Here is a 27,136-nt window from a genome sequence, read left to right as displayed (position 1 = left end):
CAGTACAACCGGCGACAAGCCCAGCGCCGACAAGAAGGGGGAGGAGGAAACAGCCAGCGTCATCCTTGTCGGCGTGATGACCGCGGGCCCGGACCGGCGCTCGTCCTCGCGCGTACCCCGTCGTCGGTGATACGGGAGTACGCCGCGCGCACGCCGATTTCACACGACAGACATGTGAGTGCGAGAGCGCCTTCTCTGAATCCCTCGGCCCGCCCGCCCTCCGCCGCCTACTTTCAGCCTTTCCCTCTCTCCCTCCCCCTTGCCCTCGCCCTCGCCCTCTCGATCCCGTGCGCACCCTCCGGCCGAGACGCACGGCGGAGAAGCGGAGCTTGTCGCGGACTCTCGCAACGCGCGCGACTCGCGAGAGAGAAGGATCTCCGTGACGAGACCGCCACGACCGCGCCGACGAGGGGTGGTTGCTCGCTCGCTCGCTCGCTCGCTCTCGAGCGGGAGGATCGGGGTCTCTCCTGTCTCTCGCATCGCCTCGCCTCGCCTCGTTCGCGCATCGCCGCAGCCTCCACCGCCTCGCGCCAGGAATACCGAGAGGATGCGTGACGCACTCGACACGGGCGAGTATAGCTCGGGGGTGTAGAAGGTGGCAGCTCTCTCTCTTTCTCTCTCCCTCTCCCTCTCTCTCTCTCTCTCTTTCTTTCTGTTTCTCTCTATGTTTCTTCTCTTCTCTATCTCTCCCATCTCCGCCCTGGTATTGTCCCCCGTTGCTATCGCGCCGATTATCGGCCGGTGTCGCCGAGCGAGAATCGCGGAGAGATCGGTCTCCCTCGGCGTTGGGCGGGTACGGCGTAACGAGCACGCTGCCGGACGAGCCACCCTACTTTTCCTTTGGGGTGGTTTACTTTCTCGGGGACTGCCCTGGCTAGTCGCGTCGCGTCTCTCGCACGGCTCGCCTCGGCCCCCGTGTCCTCGAGGAACCCTAAATAACGCGATTACGGGCGGGCGGACGCTCCGTGTCCTCGGGTGAACTCAATTCGGACTCGGATTCGGAATCGGAGCGTGGTTGCGTGCCCGGGGTGAGTTTCGGTGAGGGATGGTTCTCCGCACGGCGCGGCGCGGGGCAGGGTTCGGGAATTTCTCTCGGGAGACGGAGAGTGTTTTTTTTCGTAGCAGTGCTTTCCCCTTAGGTGTGCCGCGAGAGATTCGCGCGACGCAAAGTGGACCTTTCTGCAAATTCACTTGCTCCGGATGCGAATGGACCTCGATATCGTAACTGTTCGACGACGACAAAGTAAACAGATTACGCGGTAATCCTTTCGGCTATCCACGGTATTCCGCCGCGCGAAACAGGAAGAGAAACGTTGACCCAGAGTAAGATTTCGTCACGCCAATTGTTCGGAAATAATCGTCCATTCATATTGCGGCTCGCGCGCAAATAACGCTGTAGCTTTGCATTCATAAATCTTTTAGTGTAAGTTAAAAGGGAGAATCGATAAATTTATACATACAATGAAATACAAATCGCCCACGACGCGTGCATTATATAGCCCACCATGCGCTTGCTTGGACATATTTGATCAATTCCGACGTTGCTGTGAACTCGCAACCAAGTTTCCGTCATCGATATCTGTTATAATCCTAGCTTTTAATTTATTTCAAACAGAGGGAGAGAGAAAGAGAGAAAGGAAGAGAGCGTAAAAAAAGGAGCACGCTCTCTTCGCTAATCTATTACACAATCGACGATACACGAGTATCGAAAGTCGGGCTCGCAGGTGCATGGAGCCGCGTCGATTGTTTATCTATAAAAATGCACGCGGTGATTTTCCGCGTTATTGACGAGGGGCATGGTACGTGAGAGTTTTTCAGTATGCGGGGAATTCGAAAATAAAACTGACGATAGACGAAGGAGCGGAAGATATTGTTTTTCATTAAGATAACTCGCGTCCGATCGCCGTTTTTCCGCAGCCATTCGCATGTGCGTACGTGCACATACGCGGTTTTCGCTCGCGCGTCTGTGCACGCGTGCGTACGTGCTTGCTGGCGCGGGGAGGCGCAGTTGTGATTTAAGCTTCTGCACGTATGAGCTAATAAAGTAATAGATAATAAAGTAATGAACTAATAAAGTAACAGCTAATTGGAAATCTCTCGCTCCTCTCTCTTTCTCTCTCTCTCATTCTCTCTTTCTCTTCCTTTCCTTCTCTATGATCGAGAATATTCGAATTTAACATTAAACGCTACGTATTACACTTAGCTGTTAATTATGTGAACGACACTTGTATTTTCTTGAGATTTATGGCGCTTGCGGACGATGATTTTATTTCCAATTTAATTCGTTTGCGCTTAATAGACGGGTAATGTGAAATAAGAGACGAATAAAAGTCCTTCAGACCTTAAAAAGTTAATGTAAAATGGTATATTTGTAAAAAAAAATGCGAATCCGATTCAGATACAAGCTGTAGCAGACAGTGCTAATAATATATCGATAGCTTTCGATCTCATCGTGATAACGAATGTCATAAACGAGCCGATTATGCGTAATGTGAGCAAGAAGGAAATTATTTCTCAAAATGAGCATTCGCGATTTAATCCGGCATTTATCTTCCCATGGGCGGAGACGCGTTTCCGCTTGCAATTCGCGACTTGCAAGACGCGACTCGCGACACGATCGGTACCACCGACGATGCACTTCCGGCTTTACGTAAGATTAACATAGGATTCTTATCGCTCGACCATACGTGACGTCGCCGTTATGTCACCTCCGCTTCGAGTCGCGAGCGAATCTTACTGATTTTATCGGCGCTTTCGGTGCTTTGATATCATATTCCAACTCCTGACGCCAAGTTCTTTGACGCTAAAAGAGACGATAATTGCGCGCGTATTTACAACAATATCAATTTTATCTGCGTTCATTTCTCTTAATTCATTGAAATTTTTTCCCCTCATTATCGAAAACATGTCGATACCTTCGGAAAAGAGTTTAGTAGTCGACTGCTACGCGCGGGTTTAAGATACCAATTAGACAAATATTATCACGAAGTGTTTTTAAATTTAAGGGTGGCACCATACCTGGAGGTCATAAGGCGACGATCGAATCGAGCGGACGTAGGCAACATTTCGTACGATATTAAATTGCAATTGCAGTTCCGGTCGCATCGCACGAGAGCGATTTTGAATTCCCCCGACCCGACCTCGCGTTGGATCCGTTCTTTCCAGCTGCACTTTATTAGACTCTCGGCGGTCTAAGTGAAACGGCGTGTTATAGTTCACGCTTGGCGAAGAAAAACGAGAGGGAGAAAAAAATGAGAAGGAGAGAGAGAGAGGAAAAGTGTAGGCAAGTGCGAAAACTGGCAGCTGAAGAGAGAACGAACCTATTACAATCCACGATAACAATCTGTCGCCTGTCCTGCTCTTCAGCATGAACGTGACAGCTTCCAGCGATAATGATAACGTCCGCTATGCCATTTTCGCCTTATCGAAAAGCAAAATATTTCGTTAATTTCGAATCTTCCCTTTCCCCGCACGATCTTATCATCCGTGATAAGAGATTTCGCGAGAAATGATACCTGAAGACTTTTGTTCGTCGCGAAAACTATATACGCGGTTGTAATTTCATATTATAGAAGACGATCTATCTCGCGGGGTTCACGACATCCCGATCTTATATATACGTTAACGTCAGTTTAAGCATTAAGTGGATGGGTAAACGAAGGAACGAGTTCACGTGAATTTTAATCGAGCGGCGAATCACTCGCTACACGCGTTCTATTTCCTATCCATTAGGAAATAGAAACAGGGGAGTCGTCGGTCCCCCGTGGTATCCGCGAGAGGAAAGAGTAATGCTCCGACTTCGATCCTATGCATCTCGAATTCTTACTTCGCTCTTTGACGCGAAAGCGAAGGCCCTGGTGCGAATGCTACAAAGGGTGTATCAGCAAATCGCGTTTTCTCGAGCAGTCGCGGATTCTCAAAGGCTTTTAGGAAGCTGATCCGTTTTTCAGCCGAGAAAACTCACCTGAAGATTTACGATTAGACGAACCTTACTGCTTCTGGCACCGTCAACCCCTTTCCCCTTCAAATTCTATTTTTATATAATCACGTAACATACTTCTCGTTATATACAGCGCCTTTTAAACTTTGTTCGAAATTTTTTTCCCTTCCGCCTCTATTGTTTCTTCTTTTTTTTTCGGCGCGTTAAATATCGCGGATTAGAGAGCTATCGGGTTAAATGCTCTTTAAAATTTTGCTAAAGAAAGCTCAACTCGAAATCCGCGAAGCGAAGCGGATCCGACAGGTAGGGAGGGACCCGGCGGGACTTGCGATGCACCGTGTATATGTCGACGAGAGATACCTGGCCGGTCGACTATGTGTTATACCCCTTTACCGAATTAGGTTATACATACATCTACCGTTTTCTCTTAAGAGACATCCCCGACCTAGCCGCCGTATAGCTACCCGCCGATATAGTCCACCTCATCGTCAGGTATGGCGCGCGTTAGAAGTAATTCGATCGACATGTCCCATTTATGTCTACGCGAGCAAAATGTAATAAAAGCCGCAGCGCGGTAATAGGCGAGTGCCACCTGTTTCACCCTGGGAAAACGGGGGAGGCGTGCGCGACGATTGATACACGATTGCTTCCTTTTTCCCTAATCGAGAATCCCTCCTCATTCCGTCCTTAATCCGCCGACAAACGGCGGCGGTGGCTTTGACGGGGGAGGGGTATCGAGGCGGCACATCTTCGACCGCGTGCAACCGCGCGATTATGCAAACGTCTCCGCCCGATTTGGTCCGTATTCCGCCCAATTTAAAGTGTGATCGATATGGCCGTTCGTACATTAACGCAGTTAATATTTATCGATCGAATCGGAAGAGCAAAATTCTTTCCTTTTTTTTCTTCACCAAGCGCGAACAAAAAGAAATATAGGCCGCAGCGGTTCGCGGAATTTTATCATTCCTGACAGTACGCTTCGCTCCTCGCGCTCTCCGGCACACGAGAGGGAGACAAATGTTTAACGTCCGGAGAAGCGACGCTTTATTATTACGTTCCTCCGTAACCTTTCCGAGCGAGAAACAAAGAAGTGTTCTTCATTAATGAAATATCAAAGGTTATTAACGGCGGTCTCTCTGGTCTACGCGGCGGCACCCCGATGGACTTCGATTTTCGAAACGCGGTTTCCGCGCTCGCGGACGCGCGTTCGAGGCAGGGGGGGATTTTTTTTTACAACGGGATGCGCGCGGATCCGGAGGTCGGTTGACGTTAATGGCGACCGTGCACGAACGGGCCCGTAAAAATATGCACGGCGCAATTTACGCGCGTGCAGGGAAAGAATACGTATAAGTGTGTGGGTATATATATATATTTTTTTTTCATCGGCAAAAAGAGCAGCGTATCGGAAAATTTATTTATAGTTCAACTGTGTAGCCGCCGGGGCGGCCGCAACGGCCGCCGGCTGTAACGCCTCGTAATAAGCGGAGAGATGCATATAAGTGGATCACGACCTTCTGCTATTTTTTTTCTCCATTTAGTCATTAATATGTTTTACGCGCGCTCTCGCCCCTCCAGCGCGTTATAAACGTTATCAATTTTCGCGCGGCAGGGCGCCGGCACGATCAAAACGCTCTCTTTCCGAGGCGAGGGAATACCGAGCGGGTGGCCCGCAGAGCCGATCGACGGGATCGACTTTTCGTTAATGCCCCCCCACGACTTAGACTTAGTTAGCCGCAATCAATCTCGGATCACGTATCCCGATATATACTCCCATAATAAAAGAAGCGGCGCAGGTCGACCGAAATCGATAGCCGATAAAAGTGTTTACATTATTACACGCGGCTGAAACATTATTTTTAAATTTTCCGCGAGCCGGTGCATTTACACACAGATCCTTTCTCAGGATAAATATCTTTTGCCCGGGCACAATCGCGATCGCACGGCGGAACGCCCGCGCCGGAGCGTCGCTGATGCGAAAACCATCGCGTTTATTTTTCCATGTGACTCTCCTTCCGCAATTGTGACTTCGTCTTCTTCTCCTTATGTCTCTCCCGCGAGTCTTATTGTTATAGAGTCATGCGAATAAGAGCGTAGCGAATAAGATCGGCGAGACGCAGCGACTCACGAAATTCTTCGGAAAATTGTTTTGAAAATTATAGAAAAATATCCTTTACGTACATCATTTCAGAATACGCGAGTCGCGACGTTTATTTTTATCTCTCTCTCTCTCTAGCTCTTTCTCTCTTCTCGCTCTTATTACGTCAAGAGGAAATTTCGTAGAACATTCAGGATCAAGCTCTTTCTCTCGGTCATACAGCTCTCGCGCGAGCAAATGTACATTTATTTATTCCCGCGCACAAGAGAACCGTGATATTCCGTGGGCGTGGGAAGCCGAAGGACTTCGATCCGATCGCGCGATACGGCGAACATTGTGCATTACGTATTATTAGACACGCATCCTGGCAGCGAATAATCGCGCCTCGCGCGCGCGCGCGGGCGGTCTACCGCCTGTCCACTTAACGGAGAACATCGCGGACAGTGACGCAAGCGATTTTAATACTCATCATCCGCCGTCTGTATAGGTGCGCGAAGTAGATCTCTTTTAAAAGATCGTTCGCATTGTCCGCGATGAATGCGCACACGCGCGCGCGCGACACGCAGTTATCAGCACGCCTGCAACCCGTGGCTGTCACCGGCGTTATTTTAAAACGGCATTACTGGACTCGCTCTCTCTCCGTAATGCCGCGATGCTACGGGTACGATAAGTGCCTCGTGAACGCCGCGATTCACCGATCCGCTAAAATATGAAACTGCCAACTACCGTGGCGTTTTTAATTATCCTTACGGTATCACGCCGGTAATCTCGTGGACGCGAAAACTATTGAGAGTTAAATTTCAGCGCGTTTAAGTTTCGAAAACGCGAGTATTTTAATTCTTTCTGAAGGCGTCCCACGCTTTTCTCCGCCTCCAAATCGCGAAAGGACATCCGTTGTTCTTGTACACCCTCAGAGACGGTCCCAAGAGATTTCACTTGGCGAATCGCGCCGAATCGTTTCCACCGGTTTGTCCTAGATCGAAGGCGGAGTCCCCGAGGCGACCGGCGGCATCGTTAACATTTTCCGGAATCGCGCGGGAAACTGACGGCGATACGTGACGGAGTCGTCTGGGTGTATTAACAAACTAATTAAGGCCAGTGTTCGTTACACGAAGGTAACGCCGTTAACGAGACCGCGGGTTTCCATGCGTTTCTATATTTATTTATGGAGCAGGTCGCGCGGCGATGTAGGGTCAGCGCAGCCACTAACCACCGAGCGTTTCTCGTCGTCGTTATAGCGTCTATTCTCCAGCGGATCGGATACCCTGCGAGGCGGTGTAGCCATAGTTACACTATTGTGACACGCTAGCCGTCCTATAAGAACCGAAGGGAGCACGACGACGCGACGGTGGGAAACCGTGGTTTTCCGCCCGAGCGCACAACCGCTTTTATATCCGCGAACGCGGCAAAATCGGGAACTCTTTCTACAGGCGGAAGAAATCACGCGTGCTGGTTGACTATCCGTGTTAGTCCCCGGCGTTCGCGAATATGTTCAAAGTCGATTAACGTCGGGTTCTCTCTGTTGGATTATGATAATTTCGCATTTGCTTCGGAAAGCGCGATCTCAATATTTTCAAAAATCATTAAATCTTCACGCGTCATTCTGCACCATTTACAGCTAGATGGTTGCTTGCTCATTCTTTTGACGGCAGAAATCGGGTTGAGACGAGATGACGCGGCCATGAGCTTTCTCGTAAAGAAGAAAAAAAAAAAAGAAACCGCGGAGTTCATAGTGCGTAAAGTAGCGATAGCGCCATAATACTACCGTCGACCTCTTGGCAAGCATCCACTGCGATTTAAACGCCTTCGTCCCGGGACCACCTTTTAACGCTCTGTTGCGCTTTAGTAGTCAAACTAAACATCCTGCCGCGTGTAATTTCCGTGTATGGCGCGTGCAACATTAAGAATACATTCAAGAATACATTTTAGATTTAGACTACGTTGCGAAATATCGCGATTCCCTGTACACCCTTATTGGGTGCATCGTGCGAGCGATATGAAAGGGATTTGTCCATAAAATGAAGAGAAATATTGTATTCGGATGTTAAAAACGTCATTATTAAGAAATTATTAAGCTCCGATTCGCGGAGCTTTTTCATATGTATATGCATACGTTCGACGTATAATGAAATGAGGCTACCTAGAGGGATGAACAATTCAATGCCGTCGTTAGACGGCGTAAGGTAAAAATTACAAGCCCGGCATCGATTTTCGAACGACGTCCCGTCACTCGCTTCCGATTATCTCGAGGCGGACGCGAACGCCGTTCGACCTTCGCAAACGTTACGAGAGAAGCTCGATACTGAAGTTTGCGCCTACTCGTCGCGCGAGAGAAACACAGTCCGCGGAAACGCGTTAATACCAACGAATAACAAACGGCAAAGTACACGGCGCTTTTGTTCTCGCCGCGGTAAATGTCGACCGGCGCGGCGTAAAACGCCATTGATTCAGCGCGAATAATGTATCGCATGATTTCTCGACAGCTCTCCGTTCTCGTGCGAGGAGAAACTAATTTTGGGCTCCTCGCGAATACTGGATGAGTTTGAGGATTAAAAGGAGAGGGCGTGTGTATTATTTAAACTTCAGGACGCAGACTCGAGGATTTATTTATGCGCCGCACGGTTGTAAGATTGTAAAAACAGTTACGGAAGATAGGTAGTAACGTAGTGTAGTATAAATCCTTTTAAATATTTCCCAAACGAACTCGGCGCCCGAGGGAAAGGGGTTTCCCTCTCTCGTGCGAATGGCCGAGCTGTTGGATTCTCCCGAGGAGGGGGAACGTTAATTCGTCGCTATCCAGTATTCGCGATAGTCCTGAAATATTCCTGCACGGCACTCTCTCGCAAAAAGGTTTAAATATCGCTGGCGTTTCTATAATTACAGGCGTCGAGCATGCCATGCGCACTTAACGGGGAGGTAATCGCGTTGCACACCTGGCGCAACATGCATCCTTTCACGCCCTTGCCGCAGCAGCAGCTCGACCGCCTCGCCAGGGATATCGAACTGGCCGCATTCGATGAGGAATCTGTCGCAATTATGGCAGTTATCGAGTACGTTACTTCCCTCGTGGACGTTCCTCTACTCCCCCCAGTGTTCCCACGTGGTAAAGACAAGACTCGCGAAATTCTTTCGAAGGAATCCTTCGATCGGGAGGGCCGTCCGTCCTCGGCGGCCGAGCCACTTTTAATTTGAAGTTAAACCTCAAAGTTTAAGCCAGACGTTTTATTACAGCAAAATCCACCCGAAATTAAGTTAAGGATAAACTTTGCTTATTGATTCTCATCTCCGGGGCTTAATTCGCAACAGGCCTTCCGATCGTACGTAAAGCTGCTGACGTCCTAATTCTTGCGAAAGTCAAGCGAAATTAATCGAATCGAGAACACACTCTTTAAAGTTTTCGAGTCCTTTTTTTCCGTTCACGATTCAATATGAGAACCTTTGATCGTGGAAACGCTAGGAGGAACTGAAAGTTATTTATTAATATGTAAATGCACTTTATTTGCCGTCTCCTATATTTCATCCGCCTGTGCTACAAACGTCAGTTAATTGTACAAATTAACTGGTTTCGCGAGACGGCCCTTTCGGATGCACCGTTGCACAGGCGGATCTAATTCGTGACACTCGCAAAATTTCCTGAGCGTATTAAGGCCGGCGCGCCGCGCCGCGGCGAAGCGGCGCGCGTTTAAGCGGACAGGCCGGCAAGTGAAATACGTCAGTAATTGGAGCGCCGTCGTACGCCCCGCGAGTTGGCACCGTCGTCTTCGACGACGAGACGAGAGCGCGAGGAACGCGATCGAATTGTGATTCTAGACGATAACAAGTGTCGAACTTTCGGCCGACCTCTTCCGGCGCAAGCTGCTCCGACGGCGTTACTTCCCGTATTAAAACGCGCTTATTACACCGGGAAGTCTCGCGTACTCTTCGCGTACATGTCCGAAGTCCTGGTAAAAGTTAATCTCTATCTTCTGAATTTTTGAACGGAACAAGTAAATCTCTCGTTAACGGAGAAATGCAACGTCGGATCTGAAAGTTTCGTATATAAGAGTTTGTTTTTTATAAAGAATGCACGAAAGATTCTTCGATGTGGCTAACATTTCTACGGAATTAAGATTCGGGAGGTCGCCGTTAGGGGAAAAAAGGACCTCTGTCTGATCATCGATAATCCGTTTTCTCACTCTCGAGTTCGATAAGCGACGTGTACAAGCTGACACAGGCGGGAATCGCGGAATAAGCTCATCATAGTCGCGCGTACTCTGGAAACGGAAGTGCGAACGCTTTGAGATGTATTTGGAGATACGCGATGCACCAGAGACTCGCTCTGGTTCACGAGTGAGTGGCAAATAAGTAGCTCGTTAAAGATGAAGTGGCGAATAAGCAGCTCGTTAAAGATGAAGTGGCGGTCAGGAGAGAGGGGAGAGAAAAAAAAGGAGCGTAAAGCCTTCCGCGCTGATCCGTCAGCGGAAACGGAGTGGAAGCCCCGCGGCATTGGTTGCGCTTTTCGCGGTTCGTCTGACAGTAGTCTCGTGCCGCGCCGAAGTACGACAAAAGAACTTTCTCTCCCTCCTTTTCTCGTCTCTTTTTTTTTCCCTTCTTTATTACGCCCCTACAGTGACTCTCGGTGCGCGATGACGGTAGACGAAGGATTTAAGACAGGTCGTCCGTCGCGCGAAACAAGACGCGAGCACACTCGTGTCGACAGCCCCGTGTCTCGACAGCGGGGGAATTAATCTAGCATTGCACAGATGCTACCTCTTACTAAAAGTCACGTATTAGTTTATATTTCAAGTTCTTTTATTTGTCATTTGCACAGAAGTATTCGTACGAAAGCGTTTCTACGTTTCTCACAGGTAGACTTTTGGTATTCAACGTTTACTTGACAACGTCGAATGAAATAAATATATCGGAGTAAATAAATGTACCGAATACTTATACGAGAAAGTAGATATATCGGTCCCAATTGGTGATATGATTTCATTAAGATTATTACGCTAATAATTCGTGATACAATTTTTCGGCATATCCGCTCTTTGCCCGCAGACTCAATGTCTCCACCGAGAGGAGTAAACGTGGGATGTAGTTGACACTACCTTCCACCTAGCGAGAGCACGACGACGGAGGCGGTGGACGAGGAAGAGGAGGAGGGGGAGGGGGAGGAGGAGGGGGAGGAAGAGGAGGAGGAAGAGGAGGAAGACGAGGACCAGGAGGACGACGACGACGACGACGACGACGACGACGACGAAGACGAGGACGAGGACGAGGGCGAGGAGGAGGAGGAAGAGAAGAAGGGAAGAGATCGTGACGGTAGCGTCGGTGAAGGTGGTGCCGTTCGCCGAATTCCGGTGTCCAGCGACGAGGAGTACCGGAAGCGTGGCGTTCGCGAGTTCGCGCGTACGTGCGTGCGTGCGTGCGGGCGGGCGTGCGTGCGCGCGCACGGCCGCGTGGGCGAACGCGCGCTCCGTCAGCGTACCCGCCGCGCGCATGGTAAAGGGGTACGCGAGAGCACGGGCGAGGGTGAGACGGGCTACGCGGGACCGGCGGTGGTGCCCCGAGGATCGGGGTTCGAGCCGAGAGCTCCAGAGATCCGTTCGCGAGAGAATCAGAGGACGCGCGATCGCCCGCGCGAACCGGTAACTGTACCGGACGCGGAGCGCTGGAACGACTTTTCGAATTAAAGAGAGAGGGACAGAGAGAGATAAAGAGAAATAAAGAGAGAAAGAGAGAGAGAGAGACAGGGACAGGACAAGAGATAGTCCGTCAGACATGAACGTTACTCCGACGGTGGAGTTACCCGGAAATGACAGTTACAACGTCTCTACCAACGGTCTCGACTGTGGCGGTGAGCCCATACAATATACGGTATGGGAGCGTACATTGATAGTAGTGATCGCCACCTTCCTCAGTCTCACCACGGTCATCGGGAACAGCATGGTCATGATATCGTTTAAGATTGATAAACAACTGCAGACGATCTCGAACTATTTCCTATTCAGCCTGGCGATGGCCGACTTCGCGATCGGCCTAATCTCCATGCCCCTCTTTACGCTGTACACGGTGCTCGGTTACTGGCCGCTCGGGCCGCACGTGTGCGACACGTGGCTCGCCCTCGATTATCTCGCGAGCAACGCATCAGTCCTCAATCTGCTCATCATCAGCTTCGACAGATACTTCTCCGTCACGCGCCCGCTCACCTATCGGGCCAAGAGGACCACAACCAAAGCAGCCGTCATGATCGGTGAGTATCAACTATCAAATCTGTTAAAAATGTGTGATAAAATATAAGTAAATGAGGTGCAATGTTGATTATCTCTCAGGAAAAATCTGGGAAGCTTGAGAATTCTTGGAGAGTCTTTTTTTTCTGCTTGGAGAAATCAGGGAATTCTCGGAGAACTTTGTCGAGACTCAAGAAACTTAGACTTTTGTCGAAATTGTCTCTTTGAAGATTTTGTTTTTCATTTGTGATTTAAAACTGCTCCAATTCTCTCTTACAAAGTTCAAATAAATATCCTGATAAAATAATTTATATTGCGCTTATAATAAATTACGGTATTCTAATATACTTCAATATAGTATAATAAATCTAAATTAATATTCGTTGAAAAATAATCGAGGCGACGTTAATCGTTCCAGGGTCCGCTTGGGGTATATCGCTGCTTCTTTGGCCACCATGGATCTACGCGTGGCCGTACATCGAGGGTACAAGGACCGTGCCGAATAATGCATGCTACATCCAATTCATCGAGACGAACCACTACATCACCTTCGGCACGGCCATCGCCGCGTTTTATGTTCCTGTCTTCATAATGTGTGTTCTTTACTTCCGGATCTGGAGGGAGACGAAGAAACGTAATAAGGAGCTGCCAAGTTTACAGGCCGGCAAACAAGCCGCGAGCAAGCGCAGCAACTCGAGGTGGTAACTAACGCTTTCAATTGTTTCTCCCTTTGAACTTGTCGTCAGCACGTCACAAAAAAATCGCATTTGCAACCCCTGCACAAGAAAGATGGTAACACATTGTCCCGTTTAGAAGATCAGCCCTTCCCTTGATTTAGGGCACAGATTGTTTTGTTGTTTGAATATTTTCTATTTGTTTCATTTTAATCTGATAGAAATATTTTTCCGTTAATCTACGTAACGAGATGCTCCTTTCGTCTTTTCGACAACGCGAACAATTGTGCTTTGCGAATGTCGCGAGGTCGAAAGACCCAGATGCGATCTGACGTGCTTATCGTCATTTTTCCCTCTAGCGACGAGGGTTTAGACCTGGAGGAGAGCAGAAGACAGCGAAGCGAGTCGAGCACCGCCGACGATGTTTCGCACGCCACGCACATCGCCGTTTCCTACATTGATAAGCACTACCCGCAATACAAGAGCGTAAGTAACAGTCGTAAGCGTGAGTTTGAATGCGATTACACCAGTGGGAATAACTTTGCACGTTTTCTCGTCTTTACGAATGCCACTGAAAGTTATAACTTTGTACTTACACAACTCGCGCATTTTCGGGATTGATAATCGTTATTACTATGAAAATTTCATATCTTCTTGCGTTTTCATTATTAATTTAAGGAGAAAATCGGGAAAGATTCGGTATTCCGCTATGACGCAAAGTTACGTTTGCGGACGCAATCTCTAGATCGACCATCGCCGCGACTACGATCTTATCCGTTTTTCCGCTTTTCGGGCGTGCAGCACAGGCCGTTCTCCTGGACCTGGCTGAAGATGTGGTGCATCGCGTGGTGGCACAGCGGTCGAGAGGACGAGGACGACGACGAGGAGATCGCCGGGCCGGAAAGCAGCCGCACCGGGGTCGGCTACGAGGACACGCTCACGCCCCTGTCGGCCGAGACGCCGCTTCCCAGCACGGTATCACGGTGTCCTTCCCTCAGCGCGATACAGGCCACGGGGATCGTTCTGGACAAGGCCGCGTTGCAGCACGAGTACAAAAGGCCGACGCGACCGGTCGACCTCAAGACTATCTCCAGCGATTCCGTATGTGACGCTGCTATTCGTTTCTATTTGGAAATCGAGAAGAAGTATCATCTTTTAACAAGTTACTGGGAAAAATCAATATGCTATTAGAGTTACATATTATTGAATTAGGATTAAACTTATATATTATTGCGATTGACTCACTCGAAGATCTATAGTATCTATTCTATCCTATGCGCATGTCTTCTTTGTTTCCAGGTTTATACGATTCTGATCAAATTGCCGAGCAACGGCGGAAAATTCAGCGAGGGGCCGAGCATAAAGATGATCCATGACGAGTCCGTGTCGATTCAGTTGCACAGCATGATGGAAGATAGCGACGACGGTGGTGGTGGAGGCAGCGGCGGCGGCGGCAGCGGCGTCGGCGTCGGTGCCAGCAAGTTCTTCCGTCTCGGTGGCGGTTCCGTGTCGAGTCCGGCCTCCTCGACGGTGACGAGAAGGTCGTCGCAGATGCCGGACATCAGGATACCGCTGAACGCGAAGAACATACCGAAGGCACTGACGGGCAAGGGCATCCTGAACAAGCAGCCCAACAAGAAGAAGAAGAAGTTACTAAAGGTTCAGACCGATTCGAAGGCCGCGAAAACGTTGACGGCCATCCTTCTTGCGTTCGTCCTCACGTGGACCCCGTATAACGTCCTGGTACTCATCAAGTCCATCTCCGCCTGCTCGTTGCACATACCCCAGAAGCTATGGGACTTCTTTTATTACCTTTGCTACATTAACAGTACTGTGAACCCGGTGTTGTACGCTTTATGCAACGCGGCTTTCCGCAGGACCTACGTGAGGATTGTCAAGTGTAAGTGGCACAGCAGGAACCGCGGCACCGCGATCGGGTGACATCAGTAATCCGACGATGCGCGCTTCGACCTTTTTGCATCGGGGAGAGGGGACAGCCCCCTCCTCACGCTTCCGATATCAGCACATCACAGAATTGGGAGTCAACGACCACGCGCGCGCGCACGTGTGCACACATACATACGTGCATACACCGAAGCAACGCTGTATTATTATTATTATGATTATTATTATTACGATTATTATTATTGTCGTTGTTGTTATGTTGCCGTTTACTTTTCCTCCGTTTTACGCGTTTCTCAGAGCGCACGAAAAAAGCGGAAACGAGGAGACCGACAACTGCCGCGAACGAGTTTGGCATTCGGCGACTGCCAAACCACCCTGTTCCTAACGATAACGCTCGTTGTTACGGGTACATCCGGTTGTTTGGGCCGCGCATCGAGCCCACCCTCCGGACCGTCGGACCGCACGCGACGTCTAATATCCGATCGACCGCTCATACTGTTGTCATATAGGAGAAGAAAGGCTAGCGAATTTTTTTCCGAACGATTCTCTACTGAATCGCCACGGAACAAGAGATTAACCCCTCGACGACCGCGTTGTTCCCGCGCGCCGACCGATCGCGCGCATTTTTCAGTGGAAATTCTATTAATCGTCAGTAATTACATGGATAACTCGGTTATCCCCCGACGTGACGTCGGAGTTTAACGCTCTCTCGAACGTAATTGTATAACTCCATAATTACATTGGTATCCATGAATGCGTAAAAAGAATTAATCACGAACTAATATATCCTTGTCGGGGGGTTAACGATATGACGCCGAGCGACGTGAACGAGCTTCCCTCCTCGTGTAAGAGCGTAGGGACGGTTTTGTTTGTTCATAATAATCCCGAATAATTTCTCGAATTTCCTACGGCACTGATATCGATCGTCTATATCAAGACGCGTGAATATTTAATGAGGCAGTGGTTCTTAAGCTTTTTTGAGTCGCGGACTCTTGGGGAAACCGGGGTTCTCAGTTAGATTATTATTTCGAAACCTCGACAGCTGGAATCTTTTCACTGTAATAAAAATTGATGTGGGTGACAGGGGTGACGGTATTGCGTCGGAGAATTGGGAAATCGAGGGAGAAAATCGAGAGGAGGGAAAAGGAAATGCGGGCTCGTTCGCGTCGCGCGCGGAAAGCGCGTGCAGGCCGTCAGCGCACTAGTCAAAACGCATGCAGCTCCGGTCTCCGAGTTTCGCCGAGAAGTAACGCGATGTGGATACTGCCATGAATATAACGTATTAATATCTCTCCGAATGTCGCGCGTACCTACGCGAGTTCGCGTGATTTCGGAATTATATTGCGTGTCCGGTGCCCCTCGGGATCGAGGGGGACCGGTATACCTTCCCTTCCTCCCGGTACGATCGTCATCGTCGTCGCCGTGACACCGGAAGCATCCGGTTGTGCTCCCGGGAGCTTTTCTGCCGGAGGATGGAGGACGAAGGGAGCGGCGGCGATGTCGAATAGTATCGGGGAGAGTAGATGAGGGGAGAAAAGCTAAGTCACAAGCACAAGAACATATTTAAGTAAAAAAATATATATATATCGAAAGGATAACGATAATCTTCTGTGCGTCGCGTAGAACCGCGACGGGCGATGTAAATTTTACGAAGTAGCGAAGTGTAAAATGAATGTGTTTAAATGTTATAATGCTGGGAGGGGTGGGAGGGGAAGGAGACGGAAAAAGGGAGTTGGGCCACGGGGGGTGGCTGGGACGGCTAGCGGAGTACGTGAAAATAATTATAGCGATTAGGAAAAACGAAAGAGAGAGGTATAGAGGAAGAAGAGCGGGAGATTTAACGCTAAATCGAATTCTTCCGTAAAACTAAAATACATTCTAATTATATGTGCCAAACAAAGCTTTAAAAGATTATACCAAGATTATACGACGTGAGAGTAAGAGAGAGAAAGAGAGAGAGACGAGAGCGGAGCGAAAAGGAGGAATGTCGTAGCGCACTCTCGATGCTGTTGAGAAACGAGATACCGAAGAAATATATAGTTAATAAAAAAATTAAATAACAAATAAAATAAGAGCACTGTGTCGAGCGATACACGACTTTAGCGATCGAAAGGCTCGTAAAGTAATCAAAGTCAACCGTACGCGCGCCGACATGCCTATAGTGACCTCAAGACTGCGGAGCTCTTCATTTTCATCCCTTTGTGACTTCGTGTAATTAAATACCTCGCGCATACCTCGAGTTTACATACAGCCAGAAGATGCAATCTTTTACATAAGTGTACTTTAAGTTCTTTCTTTCCCTTTTCATGGGTCATACGTATTCACGTGAATGTTAAAGTCGATCTAAATTGAGTCTCAGCTAATTTCCAATCGCGGAAGTGCTCTTCGGAGATTCCGGGAAGGGTTCTGAGGATAGATTCTCTAGTTTCTTTCACTCGCCACTCGAAGCAAGAAACATAATCGCTGCTTGAAAGAAGAAGAACGAACAGCGACGTTCCTATGTACGCGTCGGCACGCGTGCGTTTGTACCTTGTACAAAATACCCACGCACACTAAACACGCACTCTCGTGCGATCAGCATACACATATATACACGGTGCAGTGTCGCGGATAGTAATACGTACTCGCGGGGATACATCTGCGGGTGCGAGGAGCCCGTCGAGAGTTCACGCGCCTCCTCTCGGTCTCTCGCGACGATCGCGGAGATCCGCGAGATTCTCGGCTGGATCCCGTACGGGTAGATCGGCGAGGAAGGGACTCGACGACAGAGAGACCGTTGATCACGAAACGAACCTAGGTACATCGGATGGACGCGACGGTAGTTACGTATCGACAGCGTATAATTAACGAGTACAATTAATCAATGATTTCGATCTATTATTCGGGTACTTTTGATACGAGGATTCGCGCTGATTTGGAGGCCGTTACGCGAGCGATTATACTGGATAAAAGCTGTAAACACGATTTCCGTTTCCCGAGGTGCGATAAAAGCGACTTCGAGCTGTTTTATAACGAATTTTAAAGCATACTTTCTCTCAATAGATGTGTTAAAGAATTTCAGGATCTCCCGATAACAATTAAGGTATTATAAGCATATAATTATTACTGTTGGTGTCGTAAGTCTTTAAAGAGGCAATGCGGAGTGTCACACGTGAGGAAACAAATACGTAATAAAAAAAAATAAAAAATAAAAAAAAAGATAAACGTACATCTGTATAATCTCTCGCGTTTTCAGGCATTTTTGAACGCCGCCGAACATACGGGGGAAGGGAATAGCGTAAGACTCGGTGATATTTTTTTACCTTTTATAGTCGATCTCGCGCGATTCGATCTCGCGTGACGAGACCTTCGACGAATCGCGTCGATACTAAAATGCGACGGTAAACGCGAATGAGATGAGTGATATAAGAACATAACTGACGTTCGACGTTTTCGTTGCGCTTGTATTTTCTTCGCGACGCAAGAGACGTCGCAAACGCGGAAACAAATTTCGAAGCGAGAACTTGAGGCTTATAGCACTTTTTGTCGAATTCGCGATTCCGCGAGCATGAGCACTGAAACGGGGAGAAGCTCAAGACTTTCGAGAAACCGCGTTTCTGGGGAGATTGTGGTAATTTGCGAGAGGATCGACGACGTTTCAAAGTCTTCGAAACTTCGCACTTCGATATTTCGGCGCAGAACAGAATCGGGATCCAAATCGGAATTTAGTCTGAAATATATCAGGGAGACTGAGTATAGATTTTTAAGAAAAAAGGAGACCATGTCAAATAGTGGAAATTTATTCAAAAAGACGAACGGCACAGAGTAGCGGTCGATTGTGTCGCAGAATTCGTTTCGCTTTCTCGATCCAAAACAAAATTTAAAAAATTGTGTATTGTATTTGTCTGAAAGTAAACGTTATAATGTGTGAGACTATTAATGTGGCAATTATGTATGGCAAGAACACTTGCGGTATTTTAAATAGAGGAACGAGCGTACGCGACTATCCGCTGTTACAAAAATTTGCGTTCTTGCGGAAAGGAGTGTCAGAAACATCGCAACTTTGGGGATATATTCTGGAACCTGTCGTCACACGTTGAAGCTCCAGCTCGAAAGAAAAACGTTACTCAGAGATCCGTGAAAAGCATTTTCCCCCATGCTCTTACGCAAACACTTTATTTATTTATTCCAGCATCGGAACATATCTTCAAAGTTCGGCTTCGCACTAGGAGATACACTCTGCGGGATATATTTATTTCGATATTTATTATAAAAGAATCCGTAAACGTAAGACGTATAAATAACAAAGAGCGTGTTAGTCGCGAGATTAAAAATTGCGCGTGGACTCACGCGATGGTCGACTTCTGGCCAGGGTGTTGGACCTCCGATCGAGGGGTCGATATAACGTGGGATAATAATGCTAAAATAACGACTGGACGAAATCCGATTGAAAGCTGCTGCTACTGCTATTATAAACGATTAACTGCCTCTCTTTATTTACCTGTTTCCTTTGTAGTACATCACGTCGAGACGTAATGTAACGCGCGACGTGCACGTTGCGCGCCGAAAAAGAAAAAAGGACAAACTCTCCTTCTCGTCGAATGCGTTGAAATGTACAAAGCGAATATATTTCATCGTGTGTTAAACGTAAGATTTAGGTATTTTCAAAGGAAATCTCAAACATATATAGCGCATGTACCTGGGTACCCTCTTACGACACTGCACATTCATACATAGTTATATATATAAATATATATAATATATGTAATATATATATTATATATATAATATGCACAATATTATATATGTAATATATATAATATAAATATATATACACTTGGAATATACGCGTACGATGCGTGCTATTTATCTCAAAACGAATGTTCTCGCATAAAAAAGCGTATACCGGAGATAAACGAAATGATGTACGACTTTTTTTAATCGTAGATTATTGTAAACACCGATGTAATCAGTCTATGTTTATATACGTGTTTTATATTAATGAAGAATTTACGATTCGAGAGTAACGTATAAGACGCCAAAGAGACAGAGACGTTGAAGATAAAAAGAGGAAAAAAAAAAGAAAAAGAGAGGGAGAGGGAAAAGACGAACGAGCGTGTAGAAAATTGTGTAACGCGATACCGATAGAATTTGGAAGAATATACTCCGTTGTCTGTGACAAAGAGATTGTATGTAAGTACGACACTGTCCGACATTCCTTTTGTGTTATCGCATTCTTACGACGACCCCTCGGTCGCGCACACTCACACATTTCCGGTCGATTCATAGATACTAATCCCTACTTTCGTCTCTAATTTCTTCTAGATTCTTACATGGATTTTTCTTTTTATTAACGAACTAACTGGTATCGGATGTTTCCTAAGCTTTTACTATAAAATAAGGCTGTAGGTGGAAAACTATAGGTTTTCCCTACTCTTGTACTCTTTTACTGTCCCCTAAACTTATTGTATGGCCCCCCCCCCCTCGGACTTATACGTATTTCCTAATTCATTTCGGGAAGTCCTTGCTGTCATTTTCCGTGGACTGTCCCTTCCTACGTGGTAACTGTAGCGTGATGGGCTGCACCGCGTCCTGATGTTGCTTCCTAGGTTGAGCGGCAGGGTGGCCGGTGGTGGTGGTGGTGGTGGTGGTCGTCGCGGTGCTGCCGCGATGGAAGGTAATCTTCAGGTTTGGCACGTGCTGCTCGGTGCCGGCCCAGTCGAAGTTGAAGATGGGCGCCTCCGGGTGTCCGAGCGTGTCCGAGTCGGGCGTGTTGACGGGCGTGGTCGGCGTGGTGATGTACGGGCTCAGGTCCTGGTGTACCACGTCTGGAACCCTCTGCAGCGCGTCCGACCACGCCGTGCCCCAGTTTTCCAGGGGGGTGGTATCGGGCGGCGGCGGTTCGGCCGTCGCGGTGACGATCGAGGGTGGCGGCGGCGCGAGCAACGCCTTCGTCGGCAGCCGCTTGTGCAGCAACAGGCCGCTCCGTTCCGCGCCGCAGCAATAGTCCCGGTCGAGGTCGGTAAGATAATACTTGGTGCCGGGTACCGACAGCACGTCCGCGCAGCCGCTTGCGTACTGCGTGCCGTGACACTGCGCGAATTTAGCCCGATAGCCGGCCAGATGCAACGAGCTCTTGTGGTACTGCTTGTGGTGGTACCTGACCGCGTCGTCCAGGACGTGCTGCTGATGATCGGAGATCGCGCCCTGGACGCCCCTGCCCTCGTGCTGCTCCGCGCCGCTTATCGACATGTCCACCGGCTCCGCGTCGTCCCGCAGAAGCCGCCGGTTGGGATAATCCGTCGACTGCGCGATCTTCGAAGCACCGTGCGACTCCGTCTCGGACCGGTCCGAGTGAAGCGACGGCGAGAGCTGGGTATCGGTGGTGTCGTTGGAATATGTCCGAACGTATTCCTGGGCTTGGTTGGTAGGGGGTCCTGCGGAGGGATAAACGGTACCGCGACCTTGACCGCTGGGGCAGAGCCCGTAGGTGAACTTCGTTTGAGACGAGTACTGGTACAGCCATGAACTGGAGCGCATTACTTCGGCCTCCCTGTCGCTGTAATTATTGTATATCGCGCGACGTTATCGAAACTATTTCGAGCGAATTACATTACCGATTAATTAGATAAATATAAAATTTCATAATTTAATAAACGATTAAAAGAGATGATAAAATAATCGTAAACGTACGTGAGCACTTGATTCGTGCAAACGATTATAGGATGCTGACACTCGTCAGAGGTGTCCTTGACCTGCAGCACGCAATGGACCCAGAACCACCTTCCGGAGCGGCTTTGTAGCTTCAGTAAAGCGGTGGTGGATCGCTCCTGATCGGATTGGATGACTAAAATCAAGTTTACGGGGAACAAATCAGAACACGGAAAAGAAATCTTTTTAGCTTGGCTTGTCGCAGGATTTTCGTTTTCTTTATTATCAAGAGAATTTTTCGTAGCGATTATTACCGGTTTGATGCTTGCAATAGGCGGTCCTTATAGAATCCCAATGAAGTAGATTATACCACGATACGTTGACCAACTCGGCGCGCGTGTACTCCAGATGACTTTCCGCGCTGCAGAAGAAAAAGAAACCTCCAGGAAAACAGAACTTAGGCAACGCGATTTTCTAAACTTATCAGTGGCGTATTATACGTTACGTTTTATCGATATGCAGGTATTTCATGTCCATCGAGTGAATCGTGGTAAAGATATTCGTCGCGCCCTGAACGATGCTCTCTCGGGTCTCCGGCAGGACCACCGGGGTGCACGACGCCAGGAAAACGAACTCGTTGCGATTGCAAACGGGAACGAAGGGCAGGAAGTGACCCTCCACGAGAATTACCTGCGAATAGAAACGAATGATGCGCGGTATCCGTATGGAAAGTGGACGATATCTTCAAGTTAATCAGCGGTTTTTAATCACCTTCTGATCGCCGAATCGCAGCTGCCTCCGAGAATTTCTCGACACGTTGATTCGACACAGGAACAGTCTCCTGTCGCTGGGAATGGGACTGTTTCGGGATAACTGATTTTGCACGACCATATGATCCTGCTTGTCGATCACGTCGTACACGCTGTCCCCGTGAATAAGCAAATCCTCCTGAAAATCTTTCGTCTTATCACGATTGTGATGACTCAGAGACAATAATGCTACTAGCGTTTTAACATTTACAAAAACTGTCGCCTACGTTACATAAGATTACTGTACCATAGAGTGCCCGAGATAATCTGCCGCATTTTCTGATATGTATAACAATTTTCCTTGCTGCGTCATCATCATAATAAAACCGGACATCGCCTGGAAAAGACGCACGGACTGTATTCCAAAAATGTGTAGTAAATAGCAGATAAATGTATATAAAAGATACGATCGTAAAATAATTACAAGTGATCAATATATAAATAAACTTAAAATAATTACTTTTGAAAATCCTATATTGGGTGTTGGAATATTCGAGGACTCGGACGGGCAGTTTTTCAACGCTGAAACGGAAAAAAATAGAAGAATCAAAGTTATCGGGATAAAATACAACATTTAAAAGAACAGATAAATCGATATTACACGTTTTACTGTAACATTTGTTGAAGAAACAAAATAGTATATTGTCATGCAAAAGAAAAATAAATCGCTATCAACATATACGTATGGTACAATGTGGGTTTACTGTCAGCAATAGTGCGATAAGGCGAGAATCGTAATTTCTATTTTTATTTTATGCAACGTGAAAACGTGCGAACGCTTTTGATAAGCTCGTCTGTCTATCGCGAACTGTAAAAAAAAAGCTGTTGTTTCAGTCGCATTCCTGATCAATGTCCTAGAAATGTAAACGCGAATCTGAGAAAACGCGAAGAAAATAGCTGGAAGGCTAGCAGAAGAATAGCGGAGCGATCGGTTGGAAAGTATCATCGATCCGAGGTCATCAGAATGCCGCCTTCCGTCAGAATGCTAATTAAATTCGCTATTTTTCAAATGTGCAGTTTTTTTTTAGTTCTATTCTCTTTATCTTAGATTTTCTTATACCGCGTGTATCGATTCTTCGTTCTTTGCATGCTGTTCTTACGCCTCATTGTGTCTCGAGTCTTAATTACGTGCGATAGTCTCGGGGCACGCGCGCGGGCTTCCAACGGACCGAAAAGAGAGAGAGAGAGAGAGAGAGAGAGAGAGAGAGAGAGAGAGAGAGAGAGAGAGACGGAGAAAGAAAGAGAGAGAGATCCATTTTAATCTCGTACTTTTTCACGCGATTGCTCGCGCGTTTGCCACCCTCCTCGCAGGGGCTTCCCCGAAAAAGTAAAGGGGGGAAAAAAGGTATGCACCGCGAGACGAAGGGGAGAAAGAGAAGGATGAGGAAAAATGCGTATGCTAATGCAGCACGGCAGCGTTTACTAACGGCGCTACATGGGACTATAGTACCCGATACCGCGAGACAATGAGCGCGAGAGAGAGAGGGGGAGGGAAAGAGAAAGAGAGACGGCTAGAAAGGGGGAGGATAGGGGGAGGGCAAGGGGAGCAGAGAGGAGAACGGAGAGAAGAAGAACGCGAGAGGGGAAGGGAAGCTGCGGCGGGCGGCAGAGGAACGATAGGGAGAAAGAGGGCGAGAGGGAGAGAGAGCGAAGGAGAGAAAGAGAGAGAGACAGAGTGAGAGGGGGACGCGATGCGGGGAGGAGGAGTGTGGGTTACAGGAGCGTGAGAGTGTTGTTGCAAAGGCCGACAGGTCAGCGGATCACCCGGAACTCGCGCTTAGACTCCGCTGAGTTTGAACGCGCGCCGGCCGATCTTGCCTTCTTGCATCGCTTTGCTTCGCTTTGCTTTGCGCTCGCCTCGCCTCGCCTCGCCTCGCCTCACCTCTCCTCTCCTCTCCTCTCCTCTCCTCTCTCCTGCGAGTCTCTCTCGTTGTTGGTATCCACCGGGATACCGCGTTCCCCGCCGTCTCTCCCTCTGTCTACGAGAAGCTTACAGCCGGGTTACCCGGCCGACTCCCGCAACTGAATAGAAATTCTCCTTTGCGCGGATCGTTTGAGCGGGTCACCAGCCGATAACGGCCGACGAGGTGAGGAGAGATCGAGAACCGAAAGCGGATTCTCTAAATTCGGCAAATATCTCGGATTAGAGCGTTTATTGTTTAATCGATAATATAAGAGCAACCAAAGAATCCTCGATTAACGATAATAACGAGCGTTTTCTGTATCGAGAAGATAGAATTCAGAATCAAACGGCAACATTTTGCGACCTCCGCTTTTGCATGTTTCCTTGTTACGAGTACTTGCTACAAGTAACAAGATGCTCACTCTTCAGCGAGATAAACTAATACCAAAATTATAAAATATCGACAAAGTTTCCATAATTCTCATTTTTAGATTAACATTTTAATTATCAACAGTTTTTCAATCATTTTTCATCGAGTAATCCTTATGGGATTAATAATGAATTTTCTCACATCGCATTATTAAGATAACTCTCCAAGATTCTTCATTTAAGGTATAATTTCAATGATTTTAATCTCTCGTGCATATTTTGTTGTAAAAAAACCGATATTGTTAATAAACAATAATCGCTAGATTTATTAGGTTTATTACTTATGCCCGATTATATACTTAATCAAGAATTGTCCGTCAGGGCATTTTTGCGTTCGATGGAAATTTATTAACAATCCTTAAGCAACAGTAACATCAATTTAGCGTGTTTTATGGTCGGTACAATGCATCCCGATCATTACGTACAGCACAGTACGCCGAGTACCAATGCGCTCGCTGAAATATCAGAGTACAGACGCGGGGAATTGCATGGCACGAGCGCTTGCCGGCATTGAAGTCTCGGCCGATGGATGTGAATTACTGTAAAGATATAGTAATCGCGATACGCCGATGGGACTCGCTTTATCACCATTCTTTATTTTATAGTAACAAGTTTGCAACTCGGTGTGACGCGACGTGCGTATCATATCGCAATTTCCTCGATGTTAAACGCAGGTATATAAGCCGTACTTTTGAGTAACTTAACAATTCTCGATAATAGTTATTCTGAAATCATTATATCAATTTGATATCCAACATTAATTTAACATTAATATTTGTTGATATTATCATCGATATAGTAAATGTTCAGTATTTAACATTAGTAACTTTTTAAAAATACATATTAAAAAATAAAAAAAATAAATTCTACGAGTGGCTATTATTTAGTATTACCATATATTAGTAATACTGGCTAAACTATATATTAGTATTACTTTAGTATTTCAACGTTTTTCCATTGCATCTTAGAACTTCGAGAAACTCCTCTCGGCAATAAAAAATATCGTGCATCGCTTCCGACATTACGAGTTGAGAATCTTACAACTTTTTCATATAAAAACTTGCTAAGCGAAGAGAATCCACTTGCAACTTCGAGACACTAAGAGAGAGCTTTAAAATTTAAATACGTGGGCAAGCTCTCTCTCGCCGTTCGCCATACCTTGCTGAAAGTAGTTGGCTTTTCGCAGGAACACGCAGACCAAGGCCATAAGCTGCAGCTGGGAAAGCCTCTGGCGTGTCGAGGGCGGTAACGGCAGTAAGTCACGTAGATTCGCGATTTCGGCGTTTATCAGGTCCCTTCGAAGTTTGCTGGCGCCTTTCGTAGACTTGCTCGCATCTATCCTTCAAGCACACGCTGATGTTACCGTCATTTGCCGCGGCACACGCACGTGCGACACGTGCGTTCGTCCCGGTGTCGTTTCGCGAGACCGTCGGTGGTCGCACCCACTGTCCACTTCAACATCCCGGGATCCGTGACATCTCGTACTTCAGCGAGGAGTGGCCCGAGTCCTCCGCAGTCCTCCGGGACCACCCGCCCGCGCATCTCGGCGGGGAACGACGCGACGTCGCGAGGGTGCACTCACCCCTGAATCGGCGCGAGGATCACCGATCCCCAGGCAACGCAATGTTCAAAATCGAGATATAAGACGTCTTACGTCCCGATTTTGGACATTGTGCGGTCTGGGTCGGTTCTCCATTCAATTTCTGGCAACTAACATCATTTTTATCAAGTTTCATCCGGTCGAAGAGTAAGACGCAGAAAGCCTCGGGGTGAGTTTTAACGCGCGACGCGTCGTATCGCGCATTCAGAGGAGTCGGTGGTCCTCGCCAAAGTACGGGGGCGACAATTCCAGCGACGACGACGACGACGACGTTGATGACGATGAGGGAGGGGTGCCGGGGGGACGGCCGTAACTTACCGATTGAACATATTTCGGTGGCCAGGAAGACATCAGTGGTCGAGCACTGGTGGACAACGAGCGGGAGGACATCCGGGTCGGCAGGTTCTCGCGAAACTGCGGCTACGATCTAACATCCGGGTCATAACGCGCAACCACACTGAACACGTGGATGGACTGGCGGAGGCTGGTTCTCCTACCACCACCAACGTCGCGCGCGGCCGCCACCACCTCCTCCTCCTCCTTCTTCTTTTTCTCCTCCTTCACCGCCATCACCTCCTCTTCATCCACCTACTACCTCGTCTTCGCCAAGCTTCTCCGTCCTCCTCTCGCACTCGCTCGCGGTACCGAGGTCTTTCCTCCACCTCCTCCGCGCTGCTTAATCCCGCGGTCTCGCTTTTACGCTTGCCCGCTGCATTTACTCGCTCGCTCGCAGGTCACGATCGAGAGCGCGGAGTCCTGGTACCTCTACCACCGCCACCATCGTCGCCACCGCCTCCGCTACCGGTTGCACCGTACCTCTCTTTTCTGCATGCGGTTTCTGCGCGCGGATCGCGACTGTCGCTCGGCTCTCGGCTGGGCTTGAGAAATTTTCGGAAACTATTATGCAACGCGCTAACCGCGACTTGGATTTGCTCGAATAAC

The 27,136-nt window shown here is 48.0% G+C and overlaps 2 protein-coding genes across 8 annotated transcripts; one reads left to right on the top strand and one right to left on the bottom strand.

The window, feature by feature from the left end:
• Nucleotides 1-205: 205 nt before the first annotated feature.
• On the top strand, nucleotides 206-19,985 carry Machr-a (muscarinic Acetylcholine Receptor, A-type). 7 transcript variants are annotated; one of them, XM_071706442.1, is made up of 7 exons: nucleotides 206-569; nucleotides 8,919-9,085; nucleotides 11,073-12,267; nucleotides 12,663-12,945; nucleotides 13,278-13,404; nucleotides 13,720-14,019; nucleotides 14,218-19,985. In XM_071706442.1, the coding sequence occupies exons 3-7, from the start codon at nucleotides 11,796-11,798 to the stop codon at nucleotides 14,857-14,859; spliced, it is 1,824 nt and encodes a 607-aa protein (XP_071562543.1). In that variant the 5' UTR covers nucleotides 206-569; nucleotides 8,919-9,085; nucleotides 11,073-11,795; the 3' UTR covers nucleotides 14,860-19,985. The 7 variants fall into 7 exon arrangements, with proteins under 7 accessions (XP_071562543.1, XP_071562541.1, XP_071562545.1 ...); XM_071706440.1 differs by having other exon boundaries at nucleotides 206-595; XM_071706443.1 differs by lacking the exon at nucleotides 206-569 and adding an exon at nucleotides 614-1,028.
• On the bottom strand, nucleotides 19,658-27,105 carry Dysf (neuronal PAS domain protein dysfusion). Its single transcript, XM_071706439.1, has 9 exons — nucleotides 26,513-27,105; nucleotides 25,753-25,934; nucleotides 22,723-22,784; nucleotides 22,510-22,599; nucleotides 22,225-22,401; nucleotides 21,959-22,143; nucleotides 21,768-21,874; nucleotides 21,496-21,649; nucleotides 19,658-21,361 (listed from the first exon to the last, which is right to left on the bottom strand). Exons 1-9 carry the CDS (start codon nucleotides 26,521-26,523, stop codon nucleotides 20,311-20,313), a joined length of 2,019 nt encoding a protein of 672 aa, XP_071562540.1. The 5' UTR covers nucleotides 26,524-27,105; the 3' UTR covers nucleotides 19,658-20,310.
• Nucleotides 27,106-27,136: the final 31 nt, after the last annotated feature.

This window comes from Temnothorax nylanderi, unplaced genomic scaffold (genome assembly GCF_030848795.1).
Source record: "Temnothorax nylanderi isolate EJ_2023f unplaced genomic scaffold, tnyl_v1.0 TNYL_tig0052_pilon, whole genome shotgun sequence".
Lineage (NCBI taxonomy): Eukaryota > Metazoa > Arthropoda > Insecta > Hymenoptera > Formicidae > Temnothorax > Temnothorax nylanderi.
This window is presented reverse-complemented; position numbering and strand designations above follow the sequence as displayed.

Bases quoted from the DNA above. Each gene is read 5' to 3' on its own strand.
- Machr-a (XM_071706442.1), top strand. From the start codon at position 11,796: ATGAACGTTACTCCGACGGTGGAGTTACCCGGAAATGACAGTTACAAC. The intron at 13,405-13,719 runs GTAAGTAACAGT...TCGGGCGTGCAG, and splicing joins ACTACCCGCAATACAAGAGC to CACAGGCCGTTCTCCTGGAC. The intron at 14,020-14,217 runs GTATGTGACGCT...CTTTGTTTCCAG, and splicing joins AGACTATCTCCAGCGATTCC to GTTTATACGATTCTGATCAA.
- Dysf (XM_071706439.1), bottom strand. The intron at 22,785-25,752 runs GTATGGCGAACG...TTTCCGTTTCAG, and splicing joins AGCCAACTACTTTCAGCAAG to CGTTGAAAAACTGCCCGTCC. The intron at 22,144-22,224 runs GTGATTAAAAAC...TTCTATTCGCAG, and splicing joins TGCGATTCGGCGATCAGAAG to GTAATTCTCGTGGAGGGTCA.